Source organism: Salmo salar, chromosome ssa03 (assembly GCF_905237065.1).
Source record: "Salmo salar chromosome ssa03, Ssal_v3.1, whole genome shotgun sequence".
NCBI classification, from domain to species: Eukaryota; Metazoa; Chordata; class Actinopteri; order Salmoniformes; family Salmonidae; genus Salmo; species Salmo salar.
The window spans coordinates 32,735,270-32,760,034 of NC_059444.1; the positions used below are offsets into that span (position 1 = coordinate 32,735,270).

Here is a 24,765-nt window from a genome sequence, read left to right on the forward strand (position 1 = left end):
ATATTAACTCATGGTCAATGATTAACAATGGCAAGCTATTATCTGGATTGATTCGATAAAATCTCTTTTGATCCTCCAAATCATTTAAACTTATATTCTGTGCTAAAGCTCTTTGGTAAGGCCATAAGGGTTTTTACTTCATAAATCATAAGTAGGCTGTACTGTACTGAGTAGATCTATCCTCTTAAGTGGCTAGACGTCATGGACCAAACTACAAGTAGCCCACAGAGAATGGAATGAGAGGGATCCAATTGGTTGATGATAGATTTGGGAATAATTTAGGATGCATATAGGCTACGTAGGCTTGTAAGTGGATTCCGCTGAGGATGATATAGACATGATCAAACAGATACAACTCGTCATTATAGTCAGGCCACAGTACAAAACATAATCCCACAAAAAAGAAAAGCTGCTAAATGCAGGAAGTGTTATCTGGAAACGGACCTTTGGCAAAAAAGAAACTGGCTTTTGTTTTGAAGCATATGATTTTAGGTTGTGCAAATGTAGGTAAATGTATTGAATATAATACAGGACAGGTCAAAACATACCAGCAGCAGAGCAAGAAGTTGAATGAAATTGACTTGATGAAACTCCTTTTTAGACACAACCCCACAAAATTTCGAGCTGGATTTTGCAACGCAAAACGTGGCTAATAATCTCTTTGTTGTTAGAGACATTTCTTTCGAAACAGAGGCATACAAATAGCAGCCTGGCCAAAGAGTAAAAGTCAGTTATGCTTAGCTACAATTAGCAGAGCAGACAAAAAAAGTACTTATTTTTGTCCAGATGGATGACACACAGTGAGAGAAGTGCAGTGGAAAAGAGACTGCACTTGGATCCCTCCTGTGGTTTGTGTATTGGAACAGGTGAACAGTTTGTACTCCAGAATAGCCATTACCGGCGCTCTGCAGCAGGGTTGGAGCTTGGCTGGAGTTGAACGCAATGCGGCTCGACCAAATGAGAGGCTTATTTTTCCCTCTTTTTGTTATGAACTGCAGATATGAACAGTATCCCGCTGTTACATTCTTATTGCTTGTTCTATCCACTTGAACTGTCACAATCTTTTCACATAAAATAGCCCCAGACCAGATTGTGACAAAATTATATTTACAAATGTATGTAGATCTATGTTAACCACCCAATGTGCAGTCATTTGTTTGTGTTGCCTGACTTTTGATACATGTTCACTGTATTTTATAGGGCTTGCTGTTAGCAAGGGCCCTATTTTGATTTAAAAAAACATATATACTTTTCTTGATTAAAATGTTATAATGCAGTAGGAAGGTAATGGTGACTGAATGCAGACACATAAAACCTCTGCTTGAAATGCAAACAGACCATGAGAGGGAGGTATATGAACAAAGAAAGTTATCAGAGGGGGAAAAAAACGGATGGCAAAGCTAGTGCAAAAAGGGTTACGATAATTGTAATGTTATATGAACCCCAGAAACAAATAAATTCCATTTCCAATGAATCTGCACAATTCATTGAGCTACTCTCTTGGTCCATTTAACTACCCACATGTGTACTATAATGAGCTGTAGACATTATGCCTAATTATGTATATTTGGACTGTGTTAGAGGGCCTAACAAAAGCTTTCGAAGGGGACAATTACGTTTGTTGCTTAGTTACATCGTTAAAAATATACCAAATAAGTGCAGATTATAGTGGGTGAGAATGCATGTGTAAACCATGGATATTGTGGCCAAAATGCTCAAAATTCAATTCATTAGGAAATAGAAATGTTTTGCTTTTGGAGGGGGACAATGTTTTTAAATGAAATAAACACAAATATTTCCTTAAGTCGTTGAGTACGTAGCTTGGTCTTAGTATCTCCTGACAAATGAGCACCAGTGTATTCTATTCTATTGCATCAGCGACATTGCTTTTATAAGAACATGTTTAGGCAATGCCAATGTCCTCCTTCAGAAGGGGAGATGGTTTTAAGACTCAACATCAGCTTGTGTTAATAATCAATCAATGAAGTGTATATTCTACACTCAACTCAACTAACTTCACAAACAGCAACAGATGAGATTCAAAACAGAAGGTCCTCAAGCAAACACGATCATAATGTTTCAATTCTCAGTCTTTTCAACCTATTTTTGAATGGCTTTTCCCGAAAAACCAAACACATCAGAAAAAAAAGAAAATGAGAAGTCCGAAATCTGGCCTCATCAAAAAAGTGGGGAAAAGCCATGCCAAAAAAAAAAAAATCATGACAGATGAACTTCAATCTGAGGATGTGAGACAGACACAACTTATGTAGACCCAGCAGTGTCGTCTTTCACTTCCAGTACATAATGACTATGGGGTCTGGCTGATGCCGGGCCCTAAAAGGCAATTGAGAGGGACGGAAATATGAATGCAACAGATGGGATTTTAAAATTCAGCGTCAATTGTTCATCAAAACAGACAAAACAACAGGACATCTGTCTACCTGCTGGAGTGTCAATGTTCCTCAGCTCTTCTTTGTCCTGTGACTGTGCCAGGTCCTCGTTCTCCTCCTCGCAGCACGCCTCGCTGGGGCTGTAGTGGCGGGGCCTCATCAGGAGAGACTTTCTCTTGTTGACGGGGGCGCCCTGCACCCCTTCCTGGGCGAGTCTTTTCCTAGCAGCCATAGACCCATATGTGCTATTGTGGGGGGATGGATGAATAAAAAGAGCAACGGGGTCAACAAAGTGCCATAGCCGTTACTGGGGTTCATCTGGAAACTTTGAACTGAAAGTGAACCTAAAATGTAACATTGTCAGTTTATTCACCGATTGTATTTTTGTGGGACTCAGAAAGTACAAGTGTCATTTGTAGCTAGAGTGAAAAAGGTCAACATTAGGTTGAAGAAACTGTATTTAGCTGAGATGATGAACAAACCCCCCAAAAATACCATTAAAAAATGATGTATGTAGAAGCAGTGAAGAGCTACGGGGACAAATGTAATTATAACCATTATTATCAAGATAAGAGCATGGCCAGCATACCACATCTACTAACAAAGGATGCCTATTTCACTCTGTATTTAAGGACATAGAAACCTGGGGTGAGTTAGAGGATATCTGTAAGAGTTTATTTTCAAATAGAGGTCATGAACCCTTACCCGGGAGCCTGGGTGATGCATTCAACTGGAACTGGAAACAGAAGCAGAAGCAGAGGTATGTCAGGTAAATAGTCATGTTCACATTTCCTTGGTGGAGTGACTCAGGCTCTGCATCTGTCTACTTGGGAAACAAAATCCTGATCAAGGCTACTGATCTAGTAGCTCCACCTTTTGGATAACCAGTCGGGAAGGAACACTGTGGCCTACTACTGTACACTCATGGTAGTGGGGTGTTCGCCTAGCATGAATTTTGGAGCGTACTCTAGCAGATTATCTATAAAAAAAAATAGTTAGTGTTACTTGTCAAAAAATGTGTTGCTATATTTAAATGTTTTACTATTTTTTTTTTTTAAAGCTTTCTAATATGAACAAAATTATCGCAAAGATTCCCTTTATATTGATAACAAATCCACTCCCCCAATCCACTGTAGATCATCCTCCTGACAGCTTTGACAACATGATCTGAAAAGGCAAATCGATTTTCCCAGAGGGCCACGCAGAACAGAGGCAAATCTCATTCAGAGGTCCACTGTATTCCCATGAAGCGCAACTCCATAATACATTTTCCAGATGTAGTAATGGCTCTGGTGCCACCAACCAGACTTCAGAGGCTTTGAAAACTAGCATAATGGCATCGCCTGTCTAGAGGTTTTCAATCACACTATATATATATGCACTCCTTAACTAATTTGAGCCACTGTTCCAATTTGATGAAGTAATTCTCCATCTGAGTAATGTAATGGCAATGCAGTGCTCTTCAAATTGGTAAGATCATTCGTAAAAATTGACAGTTGTAAAGTTGGATTGTTGAACTGATATCCCCCTAGACCCCAGAGCTATATAAGGGGAATATGTATGAATAGCTGAAGCGCTCGGTTACTGCTATTGATGTGCTTTGCCTGAACATGGTAAGAGTTGTTGAAGCTACTCACCTTTGCCACCGTTGCATGTTCGAAGTGTGTTATCCTCTCCTTCTGAATCCATCTGTAAATAACGAACACACTATGTATCATTATGCATGTAACCCTCATTTCTATCGAAGTACAGATTCTGTAAATATTGACAACTGGGGACTGAAATAATGATGTTAACATTTTATCAGCAGACAGTGGATCCATTTAACGTTGGAGAGCCCTTGACGTCAGTGGTTGAAGTTTATTTGAAATGATTTTGACCGTTCCTATCAACAATAGCCTATATTCCCCCCGAAACATTGATGTAGTTACGTGCAAATTATCTGTGGCATTTAATCGGTGTAGAGTCACGAAAACACATGTAGCATGTAAAAGCAAAATGCCAAGCTAAGGTGAAGTTAAAACAAAACAAAAAAACTTTGAGGTGGGAAAAATGTAATAATGCAAAATAATGACATTAAAGTGCAGGTGGTAGCGTACAGACAGACAGTAGTGTGTTTAGACCAAAATAGTTGTTAAATTCCATCCACTCTCCCTCGCCACCATACGTGTGGATCCCAAATAAAACCTATTAAACGTAATTATTCCTGGCTGATGGCGGTGTATAGTGGTCACAGGCCAGTGAAATCTGTGAGTCACAGGATACGCTGTTACTTTTCCTGGTAATGGGAAACATGACTCCTCTCTCTGGTTTGCTGTTGTGATTGAAGGCACTGACCTGTCATACATTTATAATAGGGGAGCAGGTGTGGCAGTGATGAACCTTAATTTCCTTTAATAAACCTTTTATGTGCCACACTCTTAATGCCACGCCGGGCCCTCAGAGGACCTGCACATAATAGGTTCATTACTTTTGATTACTAGGGCCCTATTGAGACAAACAACTACCCAAACACTATAGATGACATTCTGTAACAACTAATGTACTGATTACTTCATTACACTTTTTCCAAACAGACACACACATGCAGACAGACAACTCACTCATTTTGTAAGCATTTATAGATACTGTGTATGTGCTACAATGTCTACAGTAACACAAATACATTTCAAATTCAGCTAGCGTAATTGCTGTATTCATTTCACAGGTTGACAAACATTTACAAATGATGCACCTCTGTGTTATTGAGAAGCAACACTCACATTATGTAAATCTACTTGTTTTAAACAATATTTCATAATATAACCTCTTGTACCAGAACATTTAATACCTTATTTACGCTCTGTACATGAAGTATTTGGATTCCTCTTTCTTACAAGTCAAGCCACAATATCATGTTTTATGAAAACACTAAAGCGTTATGGTAACAGGTATTGAACATACTAATGCTCCTATCTACATTAGATCTCCGGTGACCTTGGTTCTGACACTGAGGAGTACATACAGTAATTTCACTGATCATTTGTCAGCAGATCAGTCTTTTACAAACGCAGTCAATATGTTTGTGAGAGAGTTCAATGACGTACTGTACTCCTTCAAATGCCTGTATCTATTAAACGAAATGTATTATCTGAGGGGAGACGAACGAACCGATCGAACCTTTTATGTTCAACATTATAGTTTCTGCTTCATGAGCAGCACAAAGGTTCTGAGAGGGTATATAGAGGATGTGCTTTTGGCACCCATTTGACGACCGCTATCATCGGTCCTTATACTCAAAGCTGTTTAGCTGTATCTAATTCTGCAGAGGAGGAATCGGAAGTATGGTAATGGAGCAGCTCCAGTAGATGTTTAAGGGTATGAGAGAGAAGTAGAAAACTTGTGCAGACAGGGAGAGAACGCATGACGTTCAAAGAGTATTTACATGGGCAGTACAAATAGATACATGCTATTCAAATAAGACCTTGTTTGTGTTTAATATTTACTACACTCTCAGGCTGTGATTTGTTTGTGTCATATATTCCCGACATGCCACAAAACTGTATGACATTATAAATTATGATGGCTCTTTGGTGGTCATTGGTCAGTACAAAATATGTCCCATTTCTTCACTGTTGACAGTGTGATCAAAGTATTTTTAAAGAGGCTATCCTTAAACAAAGCTGTCCGGACATTGTTATGGTTTCAGCTAGCCAATTTGGACTCATAAACTGGGAGGCATGGTAACCTTCAGCCTACCTTAAACCTTAAGTAAGATACATTACTTATTAGTTAAGTGCTGTGGTATAACAACAAAGCAGCACACTCAGCGAAGCTAGCTACACATCCCTGCATATGTAAAACAATATCTGAGTCTGTGATTTCACAGGGGTCAAAAGGGCGTTGACATGACACTGCTAAACATGCTGCTCATCCAAAACATCCTGGCTACCACTTCCATTAGCCTTAGAAATACACAACTATATCCGTTCACAGGTAAAGTGAATTGGTAAAATATATGTTATTTTTATTCAGGACATCCATGAGCAGCATGCTATAATATCCAAATGTATGTTACCTGAACCTATTACTAGAAAATATATACTGAATAAAATGTAAACGCAACATGTAAAGTGTTGGTCCCATGTTTCATGAGCTGAAAAAAAAAAAATCTCAGAAATGTTCCATATGCACAAAAAGCTTATTTCTCTCAAATGTTGTGCACACATTTGTTTACATCCCTGTTAGTGAGCATTTCTCCTTTGCCAAGATAATCCATCCACCTGATAGGTGTGGCATATCAAGAAGCTGATTAAAAAGCATGATCATTACACAGGTGCACCTTGTGCTGGGGACAATAAAAGTCCACTTTTGTCACACAACTCAGTGCCACAGATGTCTCAAGTTTTGAGGGAGCGTGCAATTCAATTGGCATGCTGACTGCAGGAATGTCCACCAGAGCTGTTGCCAGATAATTGAATCTTAATTTCTCTACCATAAGCTGCCTCCAATGTCATTTTGGAGAATTTTGCAGTAAGTCCAACCGACCACGTATAACCATGCCAGCCCAGGACCTCCACATCCAGCTTCATCACCTGCGGGACCATCTAGGAGTGGGCGGGGAGTATTTCTGTCTGTAACAAAACCCTTTTGTGGGGAAAACCTCATTCTGATTGGGCTAAGCCCTCTCAGGCCCACCAATGACTGTGCCCCTACCCAGTCATGTGAAATCTATAGATTAGCACCTAATTCATTTATTTCAATTGACTGATTTCCTTACATGAACTGTAACTCAGTAAAATCTTTGAAATTGTTGCATGTTGCAATTATATTTTTGTTCAGTATATATACAAATATATTATTAGGCCTACCTTTGTTTGCAGTTTTCTGGGCAATATATACGACGTGCTGCAAGGTCCACGCAGTCCACCTTGGTTGACGTGTGCACAATTGTTGACTTGTTTCAGGATGTGAGTGAGAAATTCATTCTCTGTAAAAACAAATAGATATATATATTTAAGCAATAAGGCACGAGGGGGTGTGGTATATGGCCAATATACCCCAGCTAAGGGCTGTTCTTAGGCACGACGCAAAGCGGAGCATTCAAGGCTCAAACCACCCAGTTTATATATATATATACCTTTAATGCAAAATAAATAAATAAAAGGATAAAATAAAAAGTGGAGTGGAAAGATACAACTTTAGAACTGTTGTGAACTATCGGAACTATCGGAACTATCTCACCGAAATGCACTATTTTCAATTTTGTATAGTATCAACTTACCATAGTATATTTAAGCAATAAGGCATGAGGGGTGTGGTGTAAGGCCAATTTACCATGGCTAAGGGCTGTTCTTAAGCACGACGCAACACAGAGTGCCTGGATACAGCCCTTAGTAGTGGTATATTGGCCATATACCACAAACCCCCGAGGTGCCTTATTGCTATTATAAACTGGTTAAAAAAGTAATTAGAGCAGTAAATATAAATGTTTTGTCATACGTGTGGTATACAGTCTGATATACCACGGATGTCAGCCAATCAGCATTCAGGGCTCGAACCACCCAGTTTATAATGGATAATGAATTATCGATAATGATCTTACTATTCCAAGCCTCACTGCTAGCTAAAGGTTTCTGGTCATGATAGACATACATGGTGAGTAACGTGCAGTCAGTCTGAGATGGTGGGGAGCAGGAAACATGATAATACCTCACATTGTGGAATGAAGGAACAAGATGCAAATTGATTGCTTGACAGAGATTGAGCGCAGTCTAATTAATACAAAACATCCAAGAGGGAAAACAAGGATGAACACAATGAGTACATTAAGCCTCTTCACTTCACAGATCTTATTACAGGAATTATTTATTTCGGTTAGCTTTGAAAAAGAAAAAAAAGGAAAAACAGAAAACATCATCTTAATTAAGGCACTCAGAGCATTTCCCCTCTGGAAAACAAAAGGGAGGACTCTGGGAGACATTAGCATAAGAAAAAAGAGACCCACTACTATTTGAGGCAGGCCGGTGGGTTTGTCATCTTCTGAGTCATATTCCTGCCCCTCCCAACAAAAATAGACAAATAACGTCTTGCTGTCGGAGGACTATTTGCCCATGTGTGGGGCAGATTTCTCTGGGGATACTGAGTTGCCTAATGCCTGATGCTCAGGGTTTCTATGTGATTCTCTATGTGCTAATCTGGCTGCTTTGCTTGCTGTCCTTGGGCCCAGCCCAATCCCCATCCTAACCCCATCTGCTACCTTTCCCACAGAGGAGAGGAGAGAATGGGACTGACTGACTGGGACTGGGACTGGGAGAGGAGAGGGCTTCTCAGTCCAAGCAGTCATGAATAACCATGGCCTCATCCACTCTTTGGAGAGGGGTTGAATGGGGACCGCTTATCCATTGGATATGTTACTTAGGATCCAACTGTGGTTTCCCCCTGCTCTAATCAAAGGGAGGTGAATAATATAACATAAATGCAATCAAGCCTATATTGTTCATAATTATTGTTCACCATTGCTGTACATACTACAAGTGGGAAATATACATATGATTACAGATATGAGGTTATTTGCTTCAATTCAACTTCAAAAGGTTAGCCATTGACAAGGTACTGTGGTTTTTCTCATATTGTTAATATTGAAGGAACCACTATTGCCACTTATACTACTATCTACAATGACTACTACCACTTACTACGACTAGGACTACTACTATTGTGGTTGATTACCAAGACACTAACGGTGCACCTGTACGCCGCCATCTACACAAGTGGCGTTGTTACTATTTTGACCCATCCCAACAACTGCTGCGCTGCTACTGAGCCAACTAATAGGGATATTCATGAGTACAATAATCGTCACCATTGACCTTGAGCCATTGAAATGTCCCCTTGTTCCCAGCTTATCCCTGCACTTGGGACACCCTTGTGTAATTAACGTCGGCACTATTGTGATAAAGTAAAACTAAGTCAATGACACTGGCGGCAAATCATTTAAAAACCAATACAACCTTACAGTTGTGCAAGTAATATTTCAAAGACCATGAAAAGGAATATAATTGTTTACATTTCCTTCAGATTGGGGCAGAGGCAGGACGATAGCTAGGCAAATGAGATTACACCAAATAAGATGTTTAAAATGTCAGCTCCCTAACACTCACCCCAACCAACTGTTATGATTAGATTACACTTTTAACATAATTACTGTCTAAAGCTGTGTGCGGAGACAATGCATAAATAACGAAAGAGAGCTCTATCTGAACTGATACCTATCCTTTTTTTTTTCCCCTCGCCGAGCCTTTTCTCTTAACCTTTCTTTAGCAGTATCATTTTGAATTATGGGGATGGGTAGATGCTCTGCACAAGGTCACTGTCTGTTCAGTTCCCCCCCCCCCTCCTGTTTTTGTTTCCTCTTCCAGAGGCAGACTATACGAACGAAGGGTTAAAACTGGAATGGATTTAATTATGGAATGAATGGAATTATAATGCGCCTGCAGCAAGTTTTCCTCCTTATTTATTAAAGCAGCTGATGGGCCAGGTTTGATGAGCCACTTCTGGCATAATTGAGTCATCACACAAAGAGGGTTCATCGCATTCAGAGTGGTTTTATCAGCAGCAAACAGACCTGATTACTGGCAATTACACTCTGATCTATGGGAAGGAGAAAAAAAAAGGCGAAATGTGCGGTGTAACTTCTGTGATTATAGTTTATCCCAGGAAAAAATGTCACATTCATTTTACATGCTAAGTGTTTTCTTTTTCTGCATAATAAAGAGCAAACTGCAAGAGATATCACAATTTACTTTAATATTTCCTTGTAATGAATGTCTACGTGTATATGGCAAGCTGATCATAATTGTACATGTAACATGGGTTTTTGTTATCCTCCACTGTGCTTTGAATCAGCAATATGTAAAGTGTTGTTTTTTTTTTACAACAAAAAAGGTACGCTTTACAATAATGGTGGTCGCTTGTGTGCAGACAGTGATATAAACCTTGTCAGTGGAGAGCCAAATTGAAATGTTATATGATGGTAAGGAACACAGAACTCCTTTCACCACCTTTCATTGACATGCAAATTCATTCATAGTGAGTTAATCAAGCCCTGCTCAGAGACTATTTTGATAAACAAGTTTTTGAAAAAAGGATTTTCTATTTGCAGTGCTGTGACCAGGCAGCCATCAGATGCCCTCTGCCTAAAAAGCTAGCAGCTGGACATTAGAATAATAGCTAAGAGACGTTTTAGGAGGGGGAGGGTGAAAGAGAGGAAGGGGGGTCTCTGATTTTCCTATTCATATCAAAGCCAGCCTTTAGAATGATTGGGACATTATCTTTTAGATTTCATACAGATGCATTTTATAAACTCTTGAGAAAATTAGGGTAATGTTTCTATAAAATGCAGTATCTCATATTCGTTTCATATTAACAAACGGGTTCCGAGACGTTTCATTATTGGTGACTTTCTTATGATTCAGAACAAATAAAGATACGATTGATCTATTAAAAAAAATGACCTCGTGAGAAACAGCTCTGTGACAACACCTGCAATTTTTCTGAAAATTGTCTTAAGGACTATAGAAGTTCAAAATATCATACACAGTAGTGGTCTTTGTAATGCTCCCAACTCATCCCATCAAAAATCCTCACAGTATACCTCTTCCATTGAAAGATTGTATATTCAATACCATGACAAGATGACAGAATGTAGAAAGTAGAAAAAGTCAAAACAGTAGAGAAAACTGTGGACAGTGACAGCAAGTAGGATAAAGAAGCTAAGCCAGGTACATGTAAAGTACAAATGCAGGATAATAATTTCAGCCAGTTTGCTCTAGCAGGAAAATAATCCTGCAGCAACAGGAAATGTGAATGATTATGTATATTATAATAAATGGACATATTTGTAGGGGTTGATAAAAAATGTTGTTAGCGCAAATCAACTCTGAAACTTCAGACAACAAATTTCAAACTTTAGGAGCCTTTTTAAACTCAAATACACAACAAGTTAGCATTTTCTGCTGTGGAGGACAATTCTCAGCAATAAAAGAGCAATCAAATGCAGATCCTACATCTTTATGGAAGAAGCCATGCCTGACTTGCCTAATTCCCCACTATTTCAGTATTGATAATGTAATATACATTCAATGAGAGAGAGAGAGAGAGAGAGAGAGAGAGAGAGAGAAGAAGAGAAACCATATGAACAATCGTCAAATTGTAGAACACCAGTCCATTCACATAAATAAAGTAAAAGGGAGACAGAATATCTTCTGATCAGTGGACTTTCACTTTTCACACACCAATTTCCTCATAGAGGGGCGCTTCCAGACTTCTAAAAGACACTGAGACAAAATGTTGAAGACAACTGTGATTTCAGACATTACAGTCTCTCATGCAGCCATCTTGGCCGCTAAGCAAAGTGTTTGTGTCTAATGCCAAATTAGTACTTTTATACAAAATTGGCTTCTTTCTTATCACTTCCCCAAGACTGAGAAGCTTCAATAAAGAGGGTGAGGCTCCCCAGAATTTGTAACAGACAATTAGGAGCCTGGCTGGCCAGCCACTATTGCTTCAATGATTTGTTATGATGGCATAACTACAGGGGAAACTCGTTATTGGAGCCAGCTAGCAAGACACCCCATAAAAGAGTCAGACGGTGACACCTGCGCTGAGGTGATTTATAAATCTTGTAATCACTTTCCAAAGTCACCCCAAAGCCTTCCCTTCTCAATTGAGCTAATCTGGACCAGGACCACACCGTCATCGTGGCACAAAGTCCAGATTGGTCCTTCTTCTTTCGCCATCAGAGAGCCAATTTCAGGTGGGTTTTTTTACAACATTTGGGGTACCTTTGTAGTTATATTATTCTATGAAATATGGCTTTTTAGATGATTTGCAATTATCAAATATCAATCTGAATCAGAACAGAAATGTGGAAAATTCAAAAACAGCAGATTGCTTTGTTTTGTGGAATGGTTGGCTACCATGCTAGCTATAACTACCAAGATAAATAATACTCCAAATTAAATTTAGCCTACATTACAGGATTGTACCCATTTACGTTTCTTTTCCAAGGCACAATCCATTAACACATATGTTATATTAGTTTGCATTTTTGAAATCATCAGTGAAGATAGATTTTTCAAAACACTAACACAGACTAATTCATTGACAGGTGTTTTGGGGGAAAGAAGTTCCAGCCCGGGTGTCTGTCATCACTACAAAGTAATCCTGGCCATTGTTCCTGCCCAAGGAGACCCTTTTCACGCAGGAGGGTTGCCTGAATGCTACCAGGTGGTCGGCAATTTGGAGAAACGTAGTAACCGTTCAAGCTAATCCCCTTGCCACAAAAGGCAGGTCTCCCATGTCTAGAGGCCTCAGGGTTTAAGGGAAAAGTTTACATAGTACACACACACACACACAGACAGACAGACACACACACACACACACACACATGCACCCTATACACACATGCATCCACACCATACACAAACACACACACTGTACACAGTGTTTGTGTGTCTGAAAGGAGCCAGGCAGTGCTGTAGCCTGATTCCTAATCAGATTGCGCTGAAGTGAACAGCTCGCATGGCAGCTGTAGTTTTCCCAGGGTTAATTACCTTTCACTGCTCTCTCTAAATGAGTCAGCTGTTCCTGTCATTAAACAACTCCACTCTATCTCTGCTCCTCTGTCCTGCCCTGTCCTGTCCTCCACACATACACAATCACACGCACATATACTCAAAATACGCAAAACACGCAGACACACATGTACACGCGAATAGACACAACAACAACACAAACTCGATCCATGTCTTCTCATCCTGCACCGCCACTCACATCCAACAATGTTCTGGATATGGAGCCCAAAAAAAGACTTGGTCACTTTACTAATGAAGAGTTGGAGTCAACGGCTGTTAAAATAGAGGCCATTATCCTTTACTTTCAGCTCCAAACATGTATTTATGCTCATGCAGATGGGATGCTGAATTGGGATGCTGAATACTAGCCCCTCACCCTGTCAAAGGGGGATAATACCAATCTGTCAAGGTCTCATGTTATCTGGCTTCAACTCTTACTGAGTAAGTATATACATTTATAAAGTAAATGATCCCAATAAACACAGACACAACCCACATACACATGCACAGGTGGACAGACGTACACACACGCACACACACACACACACACACACACACACACACACAGTTTGTGTGTGTTCAGCTCTACTCTCTGATATAGCTGTGCTGTCATCAATTCTGAAAAATTTCCCAGCTCACTGAGCTCCGTGGCTCAGGATGTTGGGGGAGTTTTAAGTGATTTTTGCCACTGTGTGATCCCCTGGCCACCTGGATTACAAACTCTAGTCCTTTAACTCATGCCAGTATAATTCCGTGTTAACTCGGATTTACCTCTGGCATATGAATTCTCAGTCTGCATCAGCTTTGTTTGGAATGAGTAGTACATTAAAAGTATTGTATGCCTTATGGAGATGTCTTATTGTAAAAATCCTTATTTTGCTCGAAAAAATGCAATAATGCTTATAAAAGCAATTTAGTTATTCTAATGGGGGAAATGAATACAATAGTTTCCATTGACCATTTTACAAATATTGTTCAAAACCAGGAATAACTACAATACCTTCATGCAGTTAAATGCCTGTAACTATGGCAATGTACACATGCGGTGTGTGGTGCAGTCAAAGTATACAAGTTGGTCATGTGTACCGTTAGCCAGGCTGTTTTTGCAGTTTATCATGCTTAATATCATGGTTATCGAAGCGATCGTGATATAAAAAATATGTCTGGAGCAGCCCTAGAGGATCTGAATAAAGTATTATCCAACATCTATACAATCTCCTCAAACACACACACACACACACACACACACACACACACACACACACACACACACACACACACACACACACACACACACACACACACACACACACACACACACACACACACACACACACACACACACACACACACACACACTTCTGGGATAGAAGAGTTAAGCCCTGACTATAGTATTTTGTACTTAAAAGGTTAGCAGGGCTGTTTTAGAGTTTGGACCAAGCTTGCCAGATCAGCAGATGGTCCATGATTATGATTATATGCATCAATAAAATGAATAATCTTTAACAAATGTAAATTTGACTTAACTCCAGGGTTTAATAAAAAAAGATGGACTTTAACCCACTTTGCAGTCTGCCGGCCATGCATGATATTTTGATACACTTAAATGATGTAGGGTACATAATATACTGACATATATGTAAACCAGCCTAAAACTGTAGAGAATACTACTGCTACTGTCCCGTGAGCATAGGACAAAGTCTATGCCAGAAATAAGTTTAAGTCAGAAAAAAAAGACTTTATGGACATGAACTGAATACACAGACAGATATTTAGTAACTTTGTAATATTAAGAAATAGCCAAAAAGAATGCACTGAAATACACTACCATGTCCCCTTTAAAACAACATATAAAACTTTTATTTTCAGCACTTGGACAGCGCTCTAAAGAACTGAAAGCATACTTGAGTTTGACCAGAGGAGTCACGAAGAAACTACCATGACGTAATGGAGGGGGTTCCTAGCGTGTCAAGTCACAGTAAGGAAGCAAGCAAGGAGAGGAAACGGTCTCAACTTAATGTGGTAGCTGGGTCTCGTCCTCTATCACATTAGTCAATATGTCTGGAAGTGAAAGTCTCCTTAGAAGCTACGCTAACCTTTCATGAATCTACTAATCTGTTGAGAGCATTATTTACTCTGAAAGCTCTGCATTCACAAAACAGACACAGATATACTCACTCACTCACTCACTCACTCACTCACTCACTCACACTCTCACACGTAGATACACAGACACACAGACACACAGACACACAGACACGAACATTTCCGACAGGACAGAATTGTTAGCCTGACTTACCATGCCCCTTTTAGCCTTTGTTTTGCCTTTCATAGTAACATCAAGGAGGTGAGGGTTTTGAAGGAAATCGGAGTGGGGTGGGTGGGTAGCCAGGCTAGTCCAGTGTGACGCTGCCGCGTGGTGTGTGTGTGTGTGTGTGTGTGTGTGTGTGTGTGTGTGTGTGTGTGTGTGTGTGTGTGTGTGTGTGTGTGTGTGTGTGTGTGTGTGTGTGTGTGTGTGTGTGTGTGTGTGTGTGTGTGTGTGTGTGTGTGTGTGTGTGTGTGTGTGTGTGTGTGTGTGTGCGCGGGGACACTGTGATATTCAACGGAGCAGCTAAGCTTTTTTTGTAGCCTTTGTGTCATTCACTTAACAACCAATCTCATTAGCTGGCAGGCTACAATGGGCTGAATTATTTTCTGTGTAAATACACCACATGGTGACCCTCAAGGTAAGACCTCTGAAGGTCTTTTTAATCACATAAAAGATGGAATCCCCCCCAAAAATCAATGACCAAAAGAATGAACAGATTGCCCCTAAAAAAAGAATTGAATAAAACATTGTGTGGAAGATATTCCGTTTTAGGTGTGAGGTAGACAATTTCTGGTTTAAACGATCATATCAAGACATGGTTTTATGTATTTAAACACATATGCTTATAATTATATGGTGATGAAGTTCAGCATATTTAAGTATGTACTGTATGTATGTGTGTATGTACTGTATGTATCTATGTATCTATGTGTATCTATGTATAGATCTGTGCATGTATCTATAGATTTATGTAGCTATCTATATACATGATCTATGTATGTGTCCATAGATCTATGTAATGTATCTATGTACAGTATCTTTGTATCTGTGCTTTAGTTTGTTACATTTTTTTTTTAAACATTTCACTTTATATTATAACTGTATAAGCTGTTACAACATTCAATTTTGATTCAAATTTAAATTGAGTCCAAAACTTTTAATTCTCAAGTAGCTTACAAATCATTAACATTTTTTTTTTAAGAAATATGAAGTGAAACTATAAGACAATAAATTGTCAAACAGACAAAAAGGCTGGACATTTCTGATAATGTTCTACACATTTTGCTTTTCTTTTTGAAATTTCACTGATGCTGTGTTTCTAGAGCAGCAGACCTATAATTCCTTGCAAAATGAATTATTGTAAGTACTTGCAGTCATGACAGCTGTCTATAAGCATCAGGGACATGTCTATTGGCCAACTTGACCCTTGTTAGAAAACAAAACAAAACACAAAAAGAGAATAGTGCCTGGGACTGCCGTGCAGGGTCACTGGAGATTTTCCAGACAAACACAGAACAGGGGAAGGGAGGGGGGTAAGAATAAAAAGGACAGGCTCAGAATCTCATTTTAACAGACCGCACACAATCTGGGCTCCCACAGAACTATCTCTGCCTGACCGCTTTCTATTTATCCCTTATCAGTGTTTACCAACCGCTAGTTTTCTTTCATTCACACTGTGAGGCAGTTCTCTTACTATCAGTCAACAGCTGACACCGTGGAACAGCCTCAAAGGCAAGAGGAAGGGATCAAAACTAAACCAAAGCTGTTTAAACAATACAACAGAGGAAATAAATTCATAAATCCTAATTCTTCCCAACCCACAAGGGTACAAGCAGATCCTTTATAGTTAGGCCAACAAACAAAACCGCAGCCAATGAGGTAACATTACAATCAAGGTAATGTTAAAATATATTTTGAATAAAAAAGAGCGGAAACAAATCCCATGTCATTTTAATTAGGGACATCGCTTATAGCTCCAACATGTCAAGCATACAAAACCACTCACTAAAAACGATACATTTTTACATCTATTCTCTTTTAAAAATAATACTACCTGTTCACTTTTCAGTGAATTTATTTCTAGATAGATCATATATGAATATATCAAATGATCTGAGTTAGGTTATACAACATTTATAATATCAAAGTTTTATATAGTATTTCAACATTTCGTATTTATCACTAAATACTTATCTCATAGTCCGCATCAGGAAATATTTAACAACTGCTACTTCACAGCCAGGAATAAATGTATAGTCGATCCCACTCAGATCCACAAGAGCATTTTAAACATATATAGCCTTAAGTACATTGATCTTCAGAGGATTACTGCTTCATCATTATACAGAATCCATTATATATACTTAACCCATTGTGGGTTTTATATTAATTTGATATAGCCAAAGCACAAATATGGGTTACTAAACATCATATTGGCTGAAATCCTATACATATAGATCTGTAAGAAGACCAACATGACAATAAAACAGAGGCAGTGCCTTCAAAAAGTATTCACACCCATTTACTTATTCCACATTTTGTTGCATTACAGCCTGAATTTAAAAGAGATTCATTTGAGATTTTGTGGCACTGACCTACACACAGTACCACATAATGTCAAAATGGAATTATGTTTTTAGAAATGTTTAACAGTTAATAAAAATTGAAAGCTGAAATGTCATGAGTCAATAAGTATTCAACCCCTTTCTTATGGAAAGCCTAAATAAGTTCAGGAGGAAAATGTTCTTAACAAGTCTTAATAAGTTGTATGGACTTGCTCTGTGTGCAATGATAGTGTTTAACATGATTTATGAATGACTACCTCATCTCTGTACCCCACACATACAATTATCTGTTAGGTCCTTCAGTCAAGCAGTGCATTTCAAACACAGATTCAACCACAAAGACCAAGGAGGCTTTCCAGTGCCTCGCAAAGGGCACCTACAATATTGGTAGATGGGTAAAAATAAAAAAGCAGACATTGAATATCCCTTTGAGCGTGGTGAAGTTATTAATTCAACTTTGGATGGTGCATCAATACATCCAGTCACTACAAAGATACAGGCGTCCTTCCTAACTCAGTTGCCGGAGAGAAGGGAAACCGCTCAGAGATTTCACCATGAAGCCAATGGTGACTTTAAAACAGTTACAGAGTTGAATGGCTGTGATAGGAGATAACTGAGGATGGATAAACAACATTGCAGTTCCTCCACAATACTAACCTAAATGAAAGAGTGAAAAGAACGAAACCCGTAGAGAATAAAATATTCCAAAACATGCATCCTGTTTGCAATTAGGCACTAAAGTAAAACTGGAAAAAATGTGGCAAAGATATTAACTTTATGTCCTGAATACAAAGCGTTATGTTTGGGGCAAATCCAACACATCACCTCACTGAGTTCCACTCTTTAAATTTTCAAGCATGGTGGTGACTGCATCATGTTAGGAGTATGCTTGTCATCTGCAAGGACTAGGGAGTTTTTTTGGGATAAAATAAACGGAATAGAGCCAAGCACAGGCAAAATCCCAGAGGAAAGCCTGGTTAAGTCTGCTTTCCAACAGATATTGGGAGACTAATTTACCTTTCAGCAGGACAATAACCTAAAAGGCCAAATATACACTGGAGTTGCTTGCCAAGATGACATTGAATGTTGCAGGGTTGCCTGGTAACAGTTTTGACTTAAATTGGCTTTAAAATCTATGGCAAGAATTGAAAATGGCTGTCTGGCAATGATCAACAACCAACTTGATAGAGCTTGAATAATTTAAAAATAATAATGTGCAAATATTTTACAATGCAGGTGTGCAAAGCACTTAGAGACTTACCCAGAAAGATTCACAGCTGTAATCGCTGCCAAAGGTGATTCTAACATGTATTGACTCAGGCGTGTGAATACTTATGTAAATGAGATATTTCTGTATTTCATTTTCAATACATTTGCAAAAATGTCTAAAAACAGGTTTTCACTTTTTTGTTATGGCGTATTGTGTGTTGATGGGTGTGAAAAATAATCTATTTAATCAATTTTGAATTCAGGCTGTAAGAAAACAAAATGTGGAATAAGTCAAGGGGTATGAATACTTTCTGAAGGCATGAAAAATACAATTTTGGTGTGAATATCAGTGGTTGGCCGAAAACCAACCACATGCAGCAAAAAGGTTAATTCAGCATTGTTATAACAAATACATACTGCTGTTGTACATTTGGGATTTCAAATTCATTCCCAATCATACACGAACAGAACCGCTTTTGTGGAATTCTGTTCAAAAGTTAAGTAATTAATTACATTTATCCTTTCACCAGCTGCTCAACAGCAGATGGAACATTTCTGAAACCTTGCTGAATTAAATCCACATAATTCATTTTCATGGATTAACTAAGTGAAGTTTGAGTGTGGAAAAACAGGTAACAAAATATATGTTGGATGGACACTGAACGCTGAGCATTTCCTGCAATTATTTTCTACTGTAACTATTTTCTGCCTGCAGTGTTTCACAATGCTCAACAGTTACTTTCTCTATATTTGACTTGCTCTTCAATCGCATTTTTTGAAAGGTAAAGTGTGCTCTTGTCTTGAATAACTATTTGAATCTATTCGTCGAGTTATGGAGAGATTTGTCGAGTGCAAAGTGACAAAGTTAACAAGTCACAGGAGGGCACTTGATATCCCATAGAACAATCAATGTATCGTCACAGAACTCAACTTAGCAAGCTTTTCACAAAGAAAAAAAACAATATGCAGCAGTGGAGTTTTTGTCACCTCCCCCTCTGGACAACAAAGTCGTTACTCTCTAGGTACCATGGACAGCTCCTGTTGTCATACAGGAGTGCAGGCAGATTTAACATTACCCTATTATGTAGCAACTGACTTGCTTGGAGCAGGAAGGGGGCTTCATAAAGTACAGCAAGAGTGTAGAGGGGAGATGACTGTTTACACTACAATACCATATCATCCGGAATCTTTGTGTTGTTGAAGCTGTGGTATTACAAGAGCATGTAAAGAGTGACTATATGATCATGGTCTCAGTGGTTTGTCTCAGTTTGTTACATGTCTCTAACTCGTTTTATGAGACAAATCTAACTTGAAAATAATTATTATATATGACATGGCGTAATGGTCTGTATACCTCATTGCCTTTTTAAAATGTCACAGGTCAAATGGGATTCAGGGATTTGGGAGTTGATAAATAGGTCATTTTGTTGTTTGTTTTATTTAGTATGGTTTTTCAATAACAGGATACAAAATGTAATATTTGAGAGGTCTGTTCTAAACTGTTCCAACAGGAACATGCTGTTTAAATGACAAGCTGGAATGTTTTTTTTATTATTATTCTGCATGCTTACTTAAGCTTAACAAAACAACGTAAGGTAGAAATAGAAAACTACACAAACAAATATACACATTTTTACATCTTAAAAAAGAAGCTGATGCGAAATTTACTGACTACTTTAAGGATTTTAATCCCATTAAAGTCTTCTCACCCGCACAACACGTTACGCCTGTATATTAATGTAATCATGTGTACTATGCAAAGGCCTGGAAAAAAATCCTGAGCTGCACTAGTTGTGTATTTCTCAATACACAACTCACTTATCAACCCACCAGTTGTCTCGATAAAATCCCTACCTACAGTATGTTATGAAAAATGCATTCATTTTCTTCCAAATTAGCCCTTAAAATATTCTCCTAGCTTTGCCCTTCCAAGGCACAGTCCTAAGTCTATTGATAGTTACCAGTAAATGATCAACTTTTGCAACATCCATCCTTGCCACTAAATCAACAGTTTCCCTGGAGACCTTGGAGTACTGTGTCTCTTCAGAGTTTGTTCAGTTGTAAGGTATGGACCATGTATGCCACCGCAAAGTCTCAATGAACACTTATCACCGACTATAATACAACATTTAGAATACAACAGGATTCCAACAAACATTCATTCAACTTTTGTCTTTGGTTACCGTCACATAAAGTCCTGCTGTACATAAGCTGAGTCCAAAGCTTAAAAGAAAATAATGTAAGAAACGGTTTCAACAACGAACTCCCATGTTACCGGAAGGCTAAGTCAAAGTTTAAGTGCATTACGGCTCGATAGTCGTGTGTACAGCTGTCACTGCGAAAGCCGTCCAGCACAACCTGACAATGCTTTGTCTCTACACACAATACTAACATGCGTTCTTCTAAGACCGTAGCTTATACTCTAGCTAAATTAAACACACAGCATTTGTGTAGACAGCATCTAATGTTATCTGGATGATAAAAAATAGGTCATACTTCTTAAAAACCAGTTTGAGCCATATAATCTCCTCTCTAACAGTCGGAGACCTGAGCAGAAGCTGTTTCCCACTAGGTTTTCTAAGAACACAGAACCATCCTGTGTTTAGAAGAAAAATACTTTCCTGAAGTGCACAATGTATATTATTTGTGTATTATATCGGAAAACTAGTCATAGCAAACTCATTTTTAACACGTTAGTAGTCATCTGTCAAATAGCTTTAAGCATGTGCATTAACTGTAAAACAGTCATAGACGGTATATATAGCCCTAACAGCTTTTGATGAAGTCATATGACAGCGTCAAACATCAAGAGGGTAAAAACACTCGTCTTTCACATGCACTCACAGTCTACGATTGATGTCAATGACAAAAACAACTGACCACCAACACCAGCATAACCACTACATTACTATTATAGAAAATCATTTGACACAAACCTACTTCTATGATCCAGAAAGTTTGATTTCCCCCCCAGTCGCTTGATGGCCGAGCTGGTGCTGTGTCTTTGAAAGGTAGTCCCCAGGAATATGACATACTGTGCCTTTGACAGCCTGGAGATAAGCACCTGCGTTCGGGTCCCTTTTTACGTCACACCTCCCCATTCACAGCCCTTCAATATGATGCACATTTGCACATCAACAGCAGACAACCCCCTCCTCATTCTACTCCCACATCCGCAAACACACAAACAGGCGCACAAGGAGGCAGATGCAGGCGTCAGCCCTCCACACACACAGTACACTACACACAATTACACACTGCACACATACGCGCACACATGAACACACGCTGATTTATCTTCATATTTTTTTTCCCCCTCCTTTTTAATTTCCACCCCTTATATTAATGCTTCTAAAACTTTCACTTGCTTTGTCATAGGACTGAGTGGGGCATATGCTCTCCCAAGCTTCCCATATATCACTCATCATGCAAATGAGCGGGAATGTCAGTCCTCGGCAGCAGATGGCCAGGGATGATAACAATGGCTCAACAGACGAGTTTCAATGTCTGCGACTTTATCGCTACGGCAACAACAACCAAAGTATGTCATGAAAGCCTTGTCTGTTAATTTGATTTTTTTTCCCCCTTCTGTATCTTAGTACCTGTCTGTCTTTTTTTTTCTTCTCCTATTTGAATGAATGAATACCCCTTTTGTCCTAGACCTTTTCTGTTACCGGAGAGGACTAGCTATCAGTAAAAGGCAGGGACCTGGAAGTGATGTTTGGTGACTAAGGAAGGAAGGCTAGCTGCTGCATAGCAGATATTTAAGTAATTCGGTGTAATTCCTCCCTGTAGGCCATGTCAGCCTCCTGAGTTAGCTCATGCATTAGACAGGCCTGGATAGAGAGAGAGAAGGGGGAATAAAGAGAGAGAACAAACGCAGTTCTTACAAAAGCCCCCCAGCCCCAGCGCCAGTGATGTCACCCGCGTCCTGCTGACTCCTGTTAATACAAGCCCCCGTAGCAGAGAGTAAACAGTGGAAGCGTTTAGCAAACAGGGCCAGATTACAATGACAAAAGGAAGCCACACTTCTGGGTGGAGCCTGGGGCGGGAGGGGAGGGGCAGGAAGAACGGCGAGGGGGGGTTAGTATGGGGGTACGGGGCCGTAGCTTAGCCTTTCAAAAAAGTGATACCCGTAAGGGGCCTCTTAGAGATGCAAGCATCCCCTTCCCCAGCTGACAACAGGGGCCACCCAAACACGCTTATCTCTAGGTTATGCCGCTCCAGTCTCCGGGGAGAGACGTGTGAACACCATGTGTAATAATAATGAATTTTCTGTGCTTTTTTGTCATCTGCGAATTTTGGTTATGCAAGGCTGGGGACTTGAGGATGGCTGGGGTATATCATTACTTAAGGTTTGGCAGTTGATCATCAACTTGTTTAATACCTCATTTGAAAGTCTAATTTTGTAACTGTATTTCAAGAGCCATTGGTACATGCTGAAAAGAGGGACTGCCAGAGTACAGTCTTGTTCCTTTTGGTCTGTCTTTTGCATCATTCGTGTGAGATGGTGGTTTAGAAAATATGAAAGCATAGAGCCATCACTTTAAAAATCATATCAAATAATAAAAACATGTTCCTTTCTTTCCTTAGCCGATGCAGACAATCATAGTGAAAGAACATCATATGCATTTGTCCAAGAAAGTACTGATTACTTCATGTCCTGAACTACTGTAAGACTGTTGTAATGTGAGAATAACACATTGATCAAATAAAACCCTAAAAAGGATCAACTTGTCAACAACAATCCTGACAAAATGAAAACCATTACAGAGGACAGTGTAGTAGGACCAGCAGTTCGGTTTTTCACAAATTCAGTGGAAGTATAACGCAAACACGCAAAAAATATGCTTTGTCCCTGATTAATCTGTAAAAAGGTTTATCCCAAAGCCTACAACATGACCCGTTAGTTAACCAGCCTATAGTGTTTTCAAAACTATTTCATCAACAGGAAATACGCACAAAACTGGGGGGTGAGTTAGTGGAGAAATGAAAAGAGGAGTGGGTTGGAGGAAATTACATGTCAGAAAAGGGTTCACATTTCAAAAGTCCTGTTCGTGTTTATAGAAAGTGTTTGATTGCATTCAGAAAAGTATTACAATTGGTCACATCTGTGTCTAAAAGCTTTTTTGCATTCTGCTGCAAATTATGTTAGCAAAGAAGTGAAATGTCAAAGCACCCTATTGTTTTTGAGCACCATACAGGCTTTGTGTAAAACCTACATATACACTATATATACAAAAGTATTTGGATACCTCTTCAAATGAGTGGATTCAGCTATTTCAGCCACACCGGTTGCTGACAGGTGTATAAAATCGAGCAAACAGCCATGCAATCTCCATAGACAAACTTTGGCAGTAGAATGGCCTTACTGAAGAGCTCAGTGACTTTCAATGTGGCCCCGTCATAGGATGCCACCTTTCCAACAAGTCAGTTCGGCAAATTTCTGCCCTTCAAGAGCTCAGCCGCGAAGTGGTAGGCCACACAAGCTCACAGAATGGTACCGCCGAGTGCTGAAGCGCGTAGCGCGTAAAAATCGTCTGTCCTTGGTTACAACACTCACTACTGTGTTCCAAACTGCCTCTGGAAGCAACGTCAGCACAAGAACTGTTTGTCGGGAGCTTCATGAAATGGGTTTCCATGGCTTGAGCAGCCGCACACAAGCCTAAGATCACCATGCGCAAGGCCAAGCGTCGGCTGGAGTGGTGTAAAGCTCGCCGCCATTGGACTCTGGAGCAGTGGAAACTCGTTCTCTGGAGTGATGAATCACGCTTCACCATCTGGCAGTCCGACAGACAAATCTGGGTTTGGCAGATACCGGAAGAACGCTACCTGCCCGAAGGCAGTTATAGCAGCAAAGGGGGGGGACCAACTCCATATTAATGTCCATGATTTTG

General features: G+C 39.4%; 1 protein-coding gene across 8 annotated transcripts in view; it reads right to left on the reverse strand.

The window, feature by feature from the left end:
• Positions 1 to 22,132, reverse strand: part of st18 (ST18 C2H2C-type zinc finger transcription factor) — a 41,313-nt gene extending 19,181 nt beyond the window's left edge. For 3 of the 8 annotated variants that reach the window (XM_014191151.2, XM_014191149.2, XM_014191157.2), the window contains exons 1-5: positions 21,805 to 22,132; positions 7,241 to 7,359; positions 4,028 to 4,079; positions 3,096 to 3,126; positions 2,442 to 2,635 (exon numbers count right to left, since the gene is read on the reverse strand). In XM_014191151.2, coding sequence (XP_014046626.1) covers positions 2,442 to 2,635; positions 3,096 to 3,126; positions 4,028 to 4,079; positions 7,241 to 7,359; positions 21,805 to 21,901 — 493 coding nt within the window. In that variant the 5' untranslated portion in view covers positions 21,902 to 22,132. The remainder of the gene's footprint in view (positions 1 to 2,441; positions 2,636 to 3,095; positions 3,127 to 4,027; positions 4,080 to 7,240; positions 7,360 to 21,804) is intronic. The other 5 variants (XM_045714733.1, XM_014191148.2, XM_014191147.2 and 2 more) reach the window with 3 other exon arrangements.
• Between the last annotated feature and the right edge of the window lie 2,633 nt (positions 22,133 to 24,765).